Raw genomic sequence first — 15,616 nt, forward strand, 5'->3', positions numbered from 1 at the left:
ACCCCAGACAAGAAAGTCAGGGCCCGCCTGCCCCCGGAGCCCACCATTGGAGGTGGTCGGCAAGGGCGCAGCCACGCCCAGCAGTGCAGTGTCTCCAAGTTCCACAGTGCCCTGGCTCATGCTGGCTCTGGGGCACACGGAGGGGCCCAAATACCCTGAGGACAGCACCCAGAATTTGCTGGGGTGGGTTAGGACCATGGGCCAGAGCAGGTGCGACGGTCATTTGGATGTAAAAAGGAAACACAAATGTATTTGGTCCCTGATGGTTCCGGGGTCATGGGGATTTGCAGTGGTTGGCCTTTACTGAGTAGCTGCTATATGCACCTTACACACATTTCCTCTGGTGAAGCAGCTATTGCTCCCATCTTAGAGATGGGGTGGTCCCTCTCATTCCACACATTCTTTCTCAGGGGCCCCTGGAAACAAGAAGGCAACTCACTCGTTTCACCCACGTGAGGTTTATTCTCGAGCATTTAGGAAGCGCCCACTGTGCCAGCTATTATTCAGACATAACAAAGAAGCCTGGGTCCCAGCTCTGGGGGAACCTGGGAGATGAGACACAGACACGTGGGGAGCTAGAGCATGATGCCCGGGCAACATTAGGAGAGCTCACATCCTCCCACACCAACCCCATCCCCGCCATGAGCACAAGCGAAGGGAATGAGCTGGAATTTGCAGATGTCCGCAGTGACCACCAGATGGCGCTGTAGGCTGCTAAATCAGACCTGTCCTAGGAGACCAGCCTTAGGTCACCGTGGGTCATTTTTCTAGGGTGTGGCAGTGCCTGGCAAGCTAAACAGCTTGAGGGAAAGGAACCGAGTGTGAGTATTTTTAGGCGCCCATGACTAGGTGGGTAAAAACCAGGATGCAGAGAACCTGGAGAGGACGCCAATCAGAGACCAGGACGAAGTGGTCACAGAGAGGGATCGCATGAGCAAGCAAGCCCCTGACCCGTACCTCCCAGCGCCCAGGCCCTCCGGCCCCCGTGGGCGGCGCTAGTCCCTGCCCATGGTGTAGCCCTGGATCACGCTGCTGAAGTAGGCCGGCGTGTTGCGCTCCGGGTGGAAGAGGATCAGGTAGCACTTGGGGCCGAAGTAGCCCAGGCTAATGCCCAGGAGGTTGAGCACCGTGACCAACATGTCCAGGAAGGTGACCAGCACCCCCTCGTAGACAGACATGAAGGTGCAGAGGGAGATGGAGGAGGTGAAGTAGAAGGTCATGCAGAAGGTGATGAACTTGGCCTCGTTGTAGCTGGTGGGCAGCTCCTTGCCCATGTAGGCGAAGCTGAAGCCCGCCACGGAGAGCAGCAGGTCCAGGCTGGTGTTGACCAGCAGCCCCTTGCGGTAGTTGGGGTTGCAGGAGAGGATCATGATCTTGGGGTCCCCGGGGTCAGCGCGGGCGGTGGGGCCGGTGGGAGTGACCAGCTGACTGGCTGTCACAATGGCCACCTTGAGCACCGTGATGACCGCCACGAAGACGTAGGGCCCGTGGTAGCGAACCCAGTAGCCATAGGCGCGCGGGAGGCGGCGGGCCATCTTGAAGACGCAGACGATCTGGAAGGAGCGCACGGCGATGCAGGAGATGCAGATGGTGAAGCAGAGGGTGAAGAAGGTCTGGCGGCAGAGGCACGTGGAGGCCGTGGGCGGCCCCACGTACGCGGGGACCATCAGGTACGCCACCAGCAGCGATGTCAGGATCAGGAAGGACATGGGGCCCCCAGCGGAGCGGACCATGGGCGTCTGGAGGTGCCTCCAGAATACGGCCAGGATGGTCAGGGTGCCGAGGAAGCCCAGGGCCGCCAGCAGGACCACAAAGATGGTGAGTGCATTGTGCCACTGGAGGAAGGTCAGTTGCCGCTTGAAGCAGGAGGTGTCTCTCCTATGGGACCACTCGTTGCTTGGGCAGGGCTGGCAGTCAAACTCATCTACAAGAGCCCCCAGCAACTCCTGTCAGCTGAGCCCACCCTCCCAGTACCTACATCCTCTGGGCCTGCACGGGGCCAGGCTCCTGGGATGGAGAGAGGGAACGGAGGGCGACCCCTGCGGTCATAGCCAACACTCACTGAGTCCCTTCTACCCACTGGCTCATCAAATGCTCACAGCAAACCCATTTCACAGGTAAAGGAAACTGAGGCTCAGCCAGGGAAGCTCACAAAGCCAGTACTTTACAGCGGCAGGATCTGGGCTGCAGTGTCCTTGACTCAGAGCCAAACCATTATAATTCCTTCCTTCCAGACCTCACTCTCTGGTGGGAGAGATATTCAGCTATTTATTCAGAATTCGTTCAGCAAATATGGTTTTGAGCACCACCCACTGTGATAGACCCCCGAGGCCACAGAGGTGGCGAAGCCCCGCCCCCTGCTGGCAGGCTCTCCACACGTTGGGAGGGAAGGCCAGTGAAATCACTGGCCACCCTTTTGTTGGGCAGCTACTCTACCCTGCGCTCCGCTGAGCACACAGCAAGTACTCTGATTGGCAGACAGATGCACCCATTTAATTTACTGATCAGTGAAGTCATGAAAAAAATAAGTTGAGCCCCAGCTCCGAATTGTGCTAAACACTAACATGGACAGAAGGATGACTTTGTCCCCCACCTTCCTGGAGTTTATGACCTATAGGGAGAGATGTTAGTTCATTCTTCTAATCAAGAAAATCATCCAGGACCTATTCACTGAGCAACCATTGTACGCCCTGAACTACACGAGGCACTTAGGAGGCCAGAGGTAAATCATATACAGACAGTCCTCGGGTTACGTCGGACTCGACGTATGTTGTTTCATGGTTATGTCGCCATCTCCCATTTACAGTATTTATATATATATATGTTCCGTCATTGCGACGTATGTACATATTTGCTTTATTTTTTTATTATTTATTTACCACAAGTAAAGGTGAGGAATTGTTATCTTTCTTTTAAATTTTTTTACTGTTTCACTTCATTACTGCTGTGCATATGCTCCATGTGAGTGACGTAGGTGCTTATGTAGGTGCGTTCCGACTTACAGTGAAAATCACGTTACGTCGCACCGTAGGAACGGATCTCCGATGTAACCCAAGGACCTACTGTACTGTCCCTGTCTTCCAGAAATGTCCCTTCTATTGGCAGAGCCATCCATCCATCCATCCATCACCCGATGGACTCTCCCTGGCCTGACACCCCTGGGCCGTGGACTATGTGTGTGTGGATCCAGATCAGTTTCAGCTCCACCTGGTTGGGTGTTGTTCCTTCTCCCTAAACCACCTGCGCTGAAGATTTTTCTCTACACCAGGTATTGGGGAGATACAAGTGGAGTCAAATATGGTCCCTGGCATTTGACACTTACATTGCCTCAGGGAGATCAGCCAAATGGCGGGGCCGGGGGGGGGGAGGGAGCTGGAGACCCCTGGGGCCGGGCAAGGCAGGGCAGGGGTGCCAGCCTGCAAGCCGTACCTTCAGTTTTGTTGAGGAAGGTGCCAGGGAGGCAGTCAAGACACTCAAAGCAGCAGGGGTGGATGCCCACAGACTTCTTCTTTTGCCCAGGTTGGCAGTCCTTGGAACACGTGGACACGGGGACCTGGAGAGAGGAGGACACGAGACACTAAGCCCTCTTTCCCCTCGCTCTGAGAACTCCCCATTCTCCCCCACTAACAGGATGCTCAGGGGAGGGAAGCCTGGCCCCTGTCTGGAGGGAGGGGAGGGGGTGCTGGGATCGCCATTAGTCTGGGATCAGCATTAGAACTGGACCTTTGTAGGTAACTCGCCTGCCCAAGACCTCACTGCACCCACCCAGCTGTGGAGAGAGACGCTAGGAGGCTGCTGAGAGGACAGGATGTGACTCTGGGGCTGCCGGCAGCCACCTTGTCTCCAGGGCAGAGGACACACCCAGGAAGAACCCGAGAGATGGAGAGAATGAGACCCTGGATCCACCCGTGCCCGAAGCCTCACTTCTACCCCTAGAGGTTTCAATGCTGCGAGGCAATAAGTTAACGTTTTCTTACATCACTTTGGGCCTGCAGGGAGGGGCAGGTGAACAAGAACAGGCAGGCAGTGACCAAGTCTATTGTTTTTACTGCTGTGTTTCTAGAACCTAGAAGAGGCCTCTAACGATTGCTTTATTAAGTGAATGAGTTACAAGTAGGGGAAACAGTGAGAGCAATGGGATAGAGGAGGGGAGTGGAATGACCTGTGTGGGAAGAAGGCATATCTGGGCCTGGCTGGGATCGAGATGCACAGGCAGAGGGTGGAGAGGGTGGAAAGCCTCTGAGGGCTCTTCCCTGGCACACTAACAGTGGAGGGGAGGTGGGCAGCAGCCATGGTTCTTGAGTAGGGACAGGGCTGGATGAGATTGGGGTTGCATAAAAATCATTCTGATGATCGATGTTCTGAGAGTGCGCAGAAGAAGGGCCAAGGGCCCAGACCGGGGGTGGAGGGGCACAGCAGAACCACTCAACCCTGGGCCCCTCAGAGGTCCCTTGTCTTCTGTCCCCCCGCACCCCCTCCCGCATAGTCCCTCTAACCTCTGACATCACAGTGACAGCCAATAGTAAATAAAGCCTAACTCCTACGCAGATAAACATGGAATCTCCTGCTAAAGATTTCTTTACCTCAGTTCTTTTTAACCAACACGTCATGCCTGGCCTTCAACAAAAACATGGCAAGGCACGCTAAAACACAAAAACAAATCGCAGTCTGAAGAGAGAAACAAGCATCGGGATGAGACTCAGGGATGTCCAAGATTTAAGAATTATCAGACCAGGAATGTGAAATAACTATGATGAATAGGCTAAGACTCGATTGAAAAAGTGGGCAACACACAAGGACAGATGGGTAATGGAAGCAGAGAAATGGAAACTTAAGAAAGAACCTAAGGAGATGCTAGGAATTTAAAAAAACAACAGCGTGGTAACAGAAGTGAAGAATGCCTCTGATGAGCTCACCAGTAGGTTTATAGCCAAGGAAGGAATCAGTGAGCTTGAAGATATTTCAGTAAAAACCTCCCCAACCGAAAAGTAAAGAGAAAAGAAGAGTGGGGGGAAAAAGGGGGAACAGAATATCCAAGAACTATGAACTATTACAAAAGGTACAACATACATATAATGGGAATACCCAAAGGAGAAGAAGGATAGCAAGGAACAGAGAAAATATTTGAAGGAATATTGGCTGAGAATTCTCTAAAATTTAATTACAGATTCAGGAAGTTGAGAACACTCAGCAGGATGAGTACCCAAAAATCTGCACCTAGGTATATCATATTCAAAGCGCAAAAAAACAAAACAAAAAACAAACAGATAAACATCTCAAAACAAAAAAGTCAGAGGGTGAGAAAATACCAACAAAATGGTTACTAGAGAAAAAGAAGGACATTTTGTAATGATAAGAGGGTCAATGTATTAAGAAGATATAATAGCCCTGGCCAGTTTGATTCAGTGGATAGAGTGTCGGCCTGCAGACTGAAGGGTCCCAGGTTCGATTCCGGCCAAGGGCACATGCCCAGGTTGCAGGCTCAATCCCCAGTAGGGGGTGTGCAGGAGGCAGCCAATCAGTGATTCTCTCTCATCATTGATGTTTCTATCTCTCCCTCTCCCTTCCTCTCTGAAATCAATAAAAAATATATTTTTAAAAAAGAAGATATAATAATTATAAACATATCCTATCTAATAAAGAGGGAATAGGCTAATTGACCCTCACACCATTGCAAAGTTGGTGGCACCCACAGCCAATAAGTAGGTAATATGCTAATTGACTGCCATGCCCTCAAAGATGGTGGCGTCCACAGCCACAAGATGGCGGCACCCAGTCCCCTCAGCCTCCTAGCCACCCAGGGCCGGCCTGAGGCACAGGCAAGCCTTGGATGGCAGCTGCCCAGCCACCCAGGGCTGCCCAAGGCTCAGGTAACCAGGACTGGCCATGGCTTGTGCTGCCAGCAGTGGCAGCAGCAGAGGTGTGATGGGAGTGTCACCTTCCCCTGATCGCCAGGTCGCCTCCCACCCCTGAGGGCTCCCAGACTGTGAGAGGGGGCAGGCCAGGCTGGGGGACACCCCCCCGCTCCAGTGCATGAATTTTCATGCACCAGGCCTCTAGTATACATCTAATAAGAGAGCCCCAAAATACATGATGCAAAAACCATCAGAATCAAAGGAGGAAATAGATGATTTAAATATCATAATCCACAATAGTACTTAAAGACTTCAATACCTCCTCTTGATGGCAGGTAGAACAATCAAACAGAAAATAAGTAAGGAAATAGAGGACTTGAACAACACAGTGACCTAAGTAGATCTAACAGACATATACAGGACACTGCTCAACAACAGAATACACATCCTTCTCAAGTTTACATGGGTCATTTTCCAGAGCACACCATGCATTTGACCACAAATTAAGTCTTGACAGGTTTTTAAAGATAGCACTACAAGTTATAAATGAAGTTAGAAATGCAACACAGAAGGAAGACTGAAAAATTCACACATTTTTAGATGTTAAACAATGCTCTTAAACAACCTATGGATCAAATGAGAAATTGTAGGGGAAATTAGAAAATACTTAGAGATAAATGAAACTGAAAACACAGCAAAGCAAAACGAAGGGGGAAATTCATAGCTACAAATGCTTATGTTCACCAACCAGAACATCATATAGATATACCACATCTGTACCCAGCCATCTATTGATGGGCAGTTAGGTTGCTCCCATAACTCAGCTATCCTGTATAATAAAGGCCTAATATGCAAATCGACCGAACGGCGGAACAATGGTGGAACGACTGGTTGCTATGATGTGCACTATGATGGGGACAAACGCTCAGTGCAGGAGCTGCCCCCAGCCCGCAGGCCCCAGGCCAGTCAAGGCGTGTGCCAGGGCCCCCGCCCCCGCAATTGCCCTGCCAGTCGCCCCGCAGAGGGAGGCGACCGGCAGTGGCAGCAGGGGAGTGGGGGCTGGCAAGCGGGTGGCACCAGGCCAGCCAAGGCAAATGCCAGTGTGGGCCCCTCAATTGCCCCGCTAGTCACCCCACAGATCGGCCCTGATCGCCAGCCAGGCCTAGGGACCCTACCCATGCACAAATTTCATGCACCGGGCCTCTAGGTGTAAATAATGCTGCAAGGAGCATAGGGGTGCATGTATCTTTCTGAATGAGTGTTTTGGATTTCTTTGGATAAATACCCATAAGTGGAATTGCTAGGTCATAAGGCAGTTCTGTCTTTAATTTTTTGAGGACCTTCCATACTGCTTTCCAAGGTGGCTGCACCAATTTGCAATCCTACCAGGAGGGCACCAGGGTTCCCTTTCCTCCACATACTCACCAACACCTGTTGTTCCTTGATTTATTGGTGTAACCAGCTTAGGTGAAGTCATACTGGAGCAGGGTGGGCCCTCCTCTAAGCTGATGAACGTCCTTACAAAAGAGAGAGGCATGGAGACAGACATACCCACAGGGAGAGCACAGGTGAAGAAGGCAGAGGTCAGGGTGATGCTGCCGAAGCCACGGAAAGCCGCCAGGAGCCAGGAGAGAGGCATGAAATCTATTCTCCCTCCCAGCCCTCAGAAGGAACTAACCCTACCAACACCTTGATCTTGGACTTCCAGCCTCCAGGACTGGGAGACAATACATTTCTGTTCTCTTAATTATTTTTTAATCCTCACCCAAAGATACGTTTTTATTGATTTGAGAGAGAGAGAGAGTGAGAGAGAAACATCAATCAGCTGACTCCTCTACACGCCTCCACCGGGGATGGAACCCACAACCTGAGTATGTGCCCTGATCAGGAATCGAACACCCAACCTTTTGGTGAATGGGATGATGCTCCAACCAACTAAGCCACCTAGCCAGGGCTACATTTCTGCCCTCTAAGCCCCCCTGTCTGTGGTAGTGTGTTACAGCAGCCTTAGCAAACAAAGACACCAAACCAATTACTCCATAAAAATCCCCAAGGAGCTCGGAACCAGCAGCTCTGGAACTGGGGATAGAGTGTGAGGCAGGAGGGGCGTAATGGGGCTTTCCAGTAGCTTTGAGGTCCTTTGATCCCCTCCGCCACAGGGCTGGGTTTCCACCCCTCCCCACACCAGCAGAATTCTGATAGCATATTACCTGAGGAGGATTAAAAATGAAGCTTTAGGTTGACAGCTGTCGGACACATTTAAAGGCATAGCTACTGTACCAAAACCTGAGTACTAATTGACAGGATGTAGCCTGAATGCTGTATAGAGGGAACCTCCACCACAAACATGCTGTGTGGCCTTAGGCTGGTCATGCAACCTCTCTGTGCCTTCTGTTTCCTAATAAGATAGGAGAATGGTTGCATCTGTTTCCTAGGTTTGACATGAGAATTGAAGTCCTCAGCACACACGTGAATATTTGCTTTGCAGAGGTCCTGATCCCCAGGGTCCCAAGGAGCCAGAAGCCCTGAACTTCCAGTTCTGAATCATTGGTGTAAGGACAGGACCCCAGACAGGACACCCACAAATAGAGATCCCACGAGCTACGGGACATGAATCTCGGGTGTCCTCCTTGAAAAAAAGGACCCTGGCCATTCCAGCATAGTCCCTGCCCAGGCCCCTGAGAGCTGACCGTGCCGTCGGGGGTGTGCCAGGAGACTCCGCGGACGTCCTTCAGCTGCCGCTGCGCGGGGTAATAGGAGGCGATGGGCTGGAATGGGTTCTGGCTCAGATTCCATTGCCACTGAATGACCTCCAGGGGCATGGGCAGGTCCCCGTACTCGTCGAAGAAGATATGGTAGCCCAGGAGGGTGAAGTTGACCTTCCTGATCTCCTGGAGCAGCTAGAGGGGCCAGACAACAGGGAAGTGGAGCTGGCATCAGAGGTTGGGCCAGACCTGGGAGCAGTCCCATCCCACTCGCCTGGATCTTCACATCTGTAAAATGGGGCACCAGGACTTTGCAAATGTGGTGTTTGGGAGGCAGTGGCTAAGAGCTCTGGCTCTGGACTCAGATACCTCTGGGGTTGGGCCTCTTGCTATGAGGCCTTGGACCTGTCACTTAACCTCTCTGAACCCCAGTTTTTTCTACAAAATGAGAGCAACAGAAACCCTATCTTCTGGGCTGTGAAGCAATAAATAGGTTAATCTATGTTGGGGGCTTAGAACAGTGCCTGAAAATAGTAAATTTTCACCTCCTATTGAGGATTTGATAATATCCCTTTTCTCTGAAAGTCCCCCTGGCCATCCCTCTGGAACCTAGTACCTGGGGACCAGAGTCCACGCCCTCTCTCACCTGTAAGAGGCTGCTGGAATCTCCCCTGCCCCTCAGGTCCTGGCAGTCTCCCCCACTCCATCCCATTCCTCTCAGGACGCAGATAAGGGGACAAACTTGGGACTGGGAATTCTTGGGCCTGAATTCCATCCTGGCTCTGTCCTCAATTTGCTGTGTGACTTTGAGCAAGTCATTGAACCTCTCTGGTCTGATGCTGAAAGGGCTTCCAACTTAATCTGGCTCCTAGATTTTTTCCTCCATAAATAGGAGAGGCTATTGGGGTACATGTTGGGGGCCCAGAACTCACCTCACCTTGGGGACTGACAGGCAGACAGGTAGACAAGGGAGTTGGTCCCTAGCCTTCTCCCCAAAGAGGCTTTCAGGCTCAAGCTGCTGCCCTTCCCCTACGTAACCCTGCCCCCACCCCCACCGGGCATAGCTGCAATCCTGACTTCCTGCTGCACTCAGCAGGGACAGAGCTTATTAGCTGCCCTCGCCCCCTCCTCGGATGAAGGTCTGATTCTCTCACAGTGCCCAGCCAGGGCCTGGCGCATAGTGGGTGCTCAGCAAATGGGACTGGACAGCCTGGTTGCTATAATCGATGTTCTTTGGCCTCCACTATTAGGGGAGGAAAGAAGACCGGTCCTTCATCACAGCTACTGCCAACCGTGGCTGGGAGACTGCCTGGAAGGAGAAGCGGGAAAACCACAGCGGAATGGGCCAGACCTGGGTTCAAAGCCACGGGTTGCCGTTTACCACCAAGCAATCATGGGCAAAGCACTTTACCTCCCATCCCTCTGTTTCCCTACTTGTAGGTTATCAACCTCATAGGATGGCCGCGAGGTAAGGTGGGTGTATACTGGGTACCCAAAACACAGTAAAGCACCCATGATAATTTGTACGTTATTAATGCAGCAGGGCACATAGTAAAATAGTGTTTTACCAGCTGGCACCAGAATTCCTTTTAAAGAAAAACTGCATTAAACACACACACACACACACACAACCCACTTAGGGCTGCAAGGTTAGACTGTGAGGTTATGGGCTAGAGAGGCACAAATAAATAGAATAAAGGGGGGATTTTTTTAAAAAACTAACTAAATTGCTCAGTTAATGAAATGGCCGGGTATTTGGTGAGGGGCGGGTATCTAGAAAGTGAGGAAGGGAAAAATAAAGAGGGGCCAGAGACAAGGGTTGGGAGATTGGCTGAGCCCCAAACTGTGAAAACCCCAGGGAATGGGCTCAGCACAGCGATGTCTGGTAGCAAAGGAGAAAGGGAAACCCTCCTGGCATCCTCAGTAAAGCCTCCTCCGCCGGAGGGCGTGGTGGTGGAGGTGTGTGTGAGTCAGAAAACACGGACTTAAACTCTGAATCAAGGTGACGCAGACCTGGGCAGCGATCCCTAAGCCTGAAGCCGGGCCTGGAGAGCTGATGGGCGCCCACAAGCCCATTCCCCAGGCCCCCCTACCCTGGAGCAACCACAGGGGGCCCTCCACTCCTTGCAGGTTTGCTTCTACAGAATTTTACCTGAACCTCCAGACAGACTGACTGTCTTAGATGGTGAGGAATAAATTAAGGAAGAGGGACATTTGTTTTGGCACCATGTCCCATGGCCTCTCCACCCCTTGGCCCAGAACCCACTAGGGATGGAGAGACAAGCGCTGGAAGGGGCGGGGCTTCCCTGCGCTCTCCATGGCAACCAAAGACTCTGCGCCTGCTCCATGGCCCTGGCTTTCCTCACCCGCCAGGGATAGACCGTCTCCTTGGAGCAGTGGGTCTGGCTGCAGCCCAGGAGGCTGTGCAGCGCGTGGGCCACGGCATAGACGGCAGAGTACACATTGTAGGCCACACGGTCGCTGGAAAGCGTGAAGATGGTGTTGAAGGACTCGAGGGTGTCCAGGCAGGTGTCGCACTCCTGGTTGCAGGTGGCCCTCCGACTGGTCCTATTGGACGCCGGAGTCCTGGCCTGAGCCCTGCGCACACGAAACTCGCGGAAGCCCGGGATGGACACGCTCTGGGTGGTGATGCCCAGGAAGGTGCCCGTGTGGCTCAGCTCGGTGAGGTTGTGCAGGACCAGGTCGATGGCCCAGGACTCCGAGGCGATCCACACGACGCCGGTGACGTTCCGGCGCAGCACCTCGTGGAAGAAGTTGTGCAGCGCCAGTTCCGGCGAAAACACGACCACCACGCGCGCCGAGCTGTGCCGCAGCTTGTCCACCACGGCCTCCAGGCGCCTGCGCTCCTGCGGCGTCACCACCTGGCTGGGCTGCGGCGTGGGCAGCGCCTCGTGCAGGGCGATGCAGATGTTGTGGCGGGCCAGGCGCTCGCTGAGCAGCTGGCTGTTCCTGCGGCCGTAGTCGTCGCTGCTCACAAGCACAACGATCCAGTTCCAGCGGAAGTGGAGCATCAGCTGCACCATGGCCTCGATGTGGTGGTCGGCGCCGGGCACCGTGCGCAGCACCGCCGGGAAGCGCTGCTTATCGCGCAGGTCGTCGCCGATGGCGCTGTAGGTGATCTGCCGGAGGGGAGGGGGCCGTTTCAAACTGCAATCCACCTCCACCCACTTCCGCCCGTCCATGACATGTCCCATCTCCCTTACCCTGTTGGTCTTTTCCTTTTATCCATTGCCCTTCTCAATCTCTAACATCCTAACTAAACCACTTATTTATTTACGTTTACTGTCTGTCTCTCCCCCGCAGAAGATAAGCTCTAAGTTCCCATTTGTATCCTCAGAGCCTACAACAGTACCTGGCATAGTAGGTGCTCAGTAAATATTTGTTAAATGAATGAAAGAATGAGTTCAGTACTGGAGTAGATGTTTCACATAAGAATATGAACATTTGCCCTAGCCGGTTTGGCTCAGTGGATAGAGCGTCAGCCTGTGAACTGAAAGGTCCCAGGTTCGATTCCGGTCAAGGGCACGTGCCTGGGTTGTGGGCTCGATCCCCAGTGGGGGACTTGCAGGAGGCAGCCAATCCATGATTCTCTCTCATCATGGATGTTTCCATCTCTCTCTCCCTCTCCCTTCCTCTCTGAAATCAATAAAAATATATTTTTTAAAAAAAGAATATTAACATTTACTGAGCACCTGCTATGTGTCAGACCCTGTGCTAGATGCTTTACATAATAAAAACAACAGCAAAGGCCCTAGCAGGGTAGCTCAGTTAGAGTGTTGATCTGATACACCAAGGTTGCGGGTTTGATCTAGGGTCAGGGCACATACAAGAAACAACCAATGAAGGCATCAATAAGTGGAACAAATCGATGTTTCTCTCTCTCTCCCCCCCCTTCCTCTCTCTATCTAAAACAGCAAAAATTACAGAATTTGTAACTACCTACTGTGTGCCAAGTCCAGTGCTAGCTACTGTCTAATGAATAGATATTTTATGCCAGTTCTGGACTAGGCACTGTCCATCCTGGTGATGGTAACGGTGACAGTAATGGTAATACCAATAGCACTTTCTTGAGGACCTGCTATGTGGCAGGCTCTGTGCTAGGCCACTACGCAGGATAATAGTGAGCATTTTCTGAGTTTCCATTCTTGTGCAAGATGCTCTGCATCAGCGGTCGCCAGCCTTTCGGACCTCGCAGACCACCAGTGGTCCGCGGACCACCGATTGGCGACTGCTGCTCTACATATCAGGAACATTATTGACCCCCTACTGTGTGCTAAAAACTCTTGCATAGGTTAAACGCTTTAATCTTCAGACAGTCCTGAGATAGAACTTTCCCATCTCACTTTGCAGCTGGGGAAACTGAGGCTCAGAGGGCTTAAGAGACTGGCTCAATGGGCATGACTCAGAGCCAAATGAGTGTCTGCCCCAAGAGCCTGAGCTCTCAACCAATAGGCCAGGCTGCTTGCCCAGGATTGGGGTTGATGTCCTGCTTCTGCTCTACCCACCCACTTTCACCCCATGACGGGTGTGGGGAAGTGAGCCCTCTGGACAAGCACACCTCTGTCCCCTGCCAGCCCCTTCTCCCGGGGCCCAGGGATCTCACCTGTGGGAGGAGAAAGAGGGAGAGGAAGTGGGCCACAGTCATGGTAGACTCAGAGTTTTCAGGGCCAATGACGGCCACGACGCGGGGCACGTAGTGGCTGTAGTCCTCCTGGATGGGCAGGAGATAGTCCTCCTGCGCCAGGAAGTAGAGCACGGGCTGGATGTTGTTGGAGACGTAGCAGACGTCCACCATCTCGTAGCCCAGCCGCACGCCGGGCAGCAGGCTGCTGTGGTTGTTGATCTCCTCCACCGCGAAGTGCATGGCCTGCATGAGCTTGTAGCCCAGCGCCTTCACTTCGTACCTGGAGGGCCGCAGTGGGGTGGGAGGCAGGTCGAGTGAGAGGGGTGGGCAGGGGAGCCAGCCTGCTGGTCCTTCATGCCAAAGGAAAGCCAAGCAGGCCTTGCCCCAGAAAGAGACACTCCAGAAGGTTCCGGCATTTTTACCACCTCATTGTCTCTGTACCGCATCTCTAGGATCATCATCCCTATGACCACCTCTGACACTGAATCTCTGTAGCCACCGTCAATCACTGCCATGGCCACCCCTACCACCATCGCTCTGGACTCTGTCACCACTCTACCAATGTCCGCCAGTGTGGCCACATTATCCACTGTAACCTCCATCATCACTATCACCACTGTCACCATCATCACCTACTATTCCTATTACCAATATCATTGCCACTGCCATCACATATCTGTGATCACCATTCCTAATACTATCATCACCACCACCACCATCCTCACCACCACCATCCATATGCCACCATCATCATCATCACCACCAACATCATTAGCATCATCACTATCACCATCACCACTATCATCTCTACCACTATCCTCACCACCACCATTATCACCATCCTCACCACCATCATCACCACCACCACCACCATTACATCATCATTATCACCATCACCACCATCCTCACCACCATCACCACCAACACCATCAGTATCATCACTATCACTACTATCGTCCCTACCACCGATCACCATCACCACCACCATCATCACCATACTCTTCACCATTTTTATTACCACCAGCATTACTGCCATCACCATTATAAACATCACCATCATCACTTCCATGACTGGCATCACTTCACTGACTCCTACCATTATTAGCACAGGTGTCAGAACATCTAACAGAACATCTAACGTCATGCTTCGTACCATCCCTGTGCCATCACCCTCACCATTCTCAAGCCAGCATCTGATCTTCCCCAACATCACAGAAGTCAGTGCTCAGTCATCTTTTGCATTCTCCTTCCTCTCTCCCTCTCTCCCAGAATGCCTTTACCCTCTCTGCACAAGGTCACCATTTTATAATCCCAGGCTGGCTCCAGAAGATGGCCCACCCAATCTCTGAGTGATGCTACCACCCCAGGGGCTCACAGGGAGGGCAGAGAAAATCCCCTCCAGTCCTGCAGTGCCCCTGCCCACCCTCCCACAGCCCTGGGAACAGGCAAACTGTCACCTCCAGTCTGAGAAGCTGCTGTAAAAGAACCACATTCTGCCTCCAAAGTTAGGACACCTGGTCTCTCAACTGGGCCTCAGTGTGGACTCACCGGGAGCCCCCTAATTGCCAGAGGGGATGGGGGTGGTTTGGGTGGTCTCTGAGACATGGCCTTATGATCTCAAACATCCTATAACTCTTTATAGTAAGAGACATGGCATTGGGACAACCCAGGTCTCAGAGTTTCAGAACACAGTGGCCAAAATTTCAGAACCATGGACTGTGTGGGGCCTCCCTGGGGGCCAGCGAGGTGGATCCAGGATGGGGATTTGGCAATGAATGAGGAGGAGCTTTCTGAGCCCCCAATCTCAGCCTGGCCTCCCAAGGACCACAGGACCAGCCCCGGCTCCCACCCACCCTCACCACCATGCCCAGCCTCCCACCAGAGACTCACTCCTTGCACTTGGGCACCTGCAGGAAGTTGAGGTGGACGATGCCCTTCACGTTGGCATGGAGGGTGAAGAGGCCACCCAAGAGGTAATCCCCCGCCAGGCTGAAGTCCGAGTTCTCAGCTGGCGCAGCCAGGACCTGGAGCAGAAACAACAGGGAGCAGACCATCCCAGCCTGAGGTCCCATGGCTGGGAAATGGGGTCCCCAGAGGTCTCTCTGCCTCACCAGAGAGCTGGCCGCTTGACTCCAAGGGATTTGCACAGACATTTACATAGTGACGGTCCTGCCACTGTCCGGGGTGGGGAAAGCGCCGGGGACAGGTGGAGAGGTCAGAGGACTCCGGGGGAGGGGAGGAGGCTAAAATGCGGAGGATCCCCTCTTAGGGACTGCAGGGCCTGGGTGGTCGGGAAGAACCCCCTTTGGAGGTAGAGGGAGCATGTCCTGCCAACTGGGCCCTGGCCTTCTGCCTCATGGCTGCGGACAGGTGGCATCCCCTGATGGTCAAACATCTGGCAGTGAAGGACA

General features: G+C 52.8%; 1 protein-coding gene across 1 annotated transcript; it reads right to left on the minus strand.

Moving 5' to 3' along the window:
• Positions 1 to 995: 995 nt before the first annotated feature.
• On the minus strand, positions 996 to 15,259 carry TAS1R2 (taste 1 receptor member 2; the record flags this gene model as incomplete). Its single annotated transcript, XM_080657093.1, has 6 exons — positions 996 to 1,924; positions 3,430 to 3,553; positions 8,546 to 8,755; positions 10,927 to 11,700; positions 13,185 to 13,485; positions 15,096 to 15,259. The coding sequence occupies 6 exons, from the start codon at positions 15,257 to 15,259 to the stop codon at positions 996 to 998; spliced, it is 2,502 nt and encodes an 833-aa protein (XP_080513219.1).
• Between the last annotated feature and the right edge of the window lie 357 nt (positions 15,260 to 15,616).

The sequence above is a fragment of the Plecotus auritus genome (genome assembly GCF_963455305.1).
Source record: "Plecotus auritus genome assembly, chromosome: 2".
NCBI lineage: Eukaryota > Metazoa > Chordata > Mammalia > Chiroptera > Vespertilionidae > Plecotus > Plecotus auritus.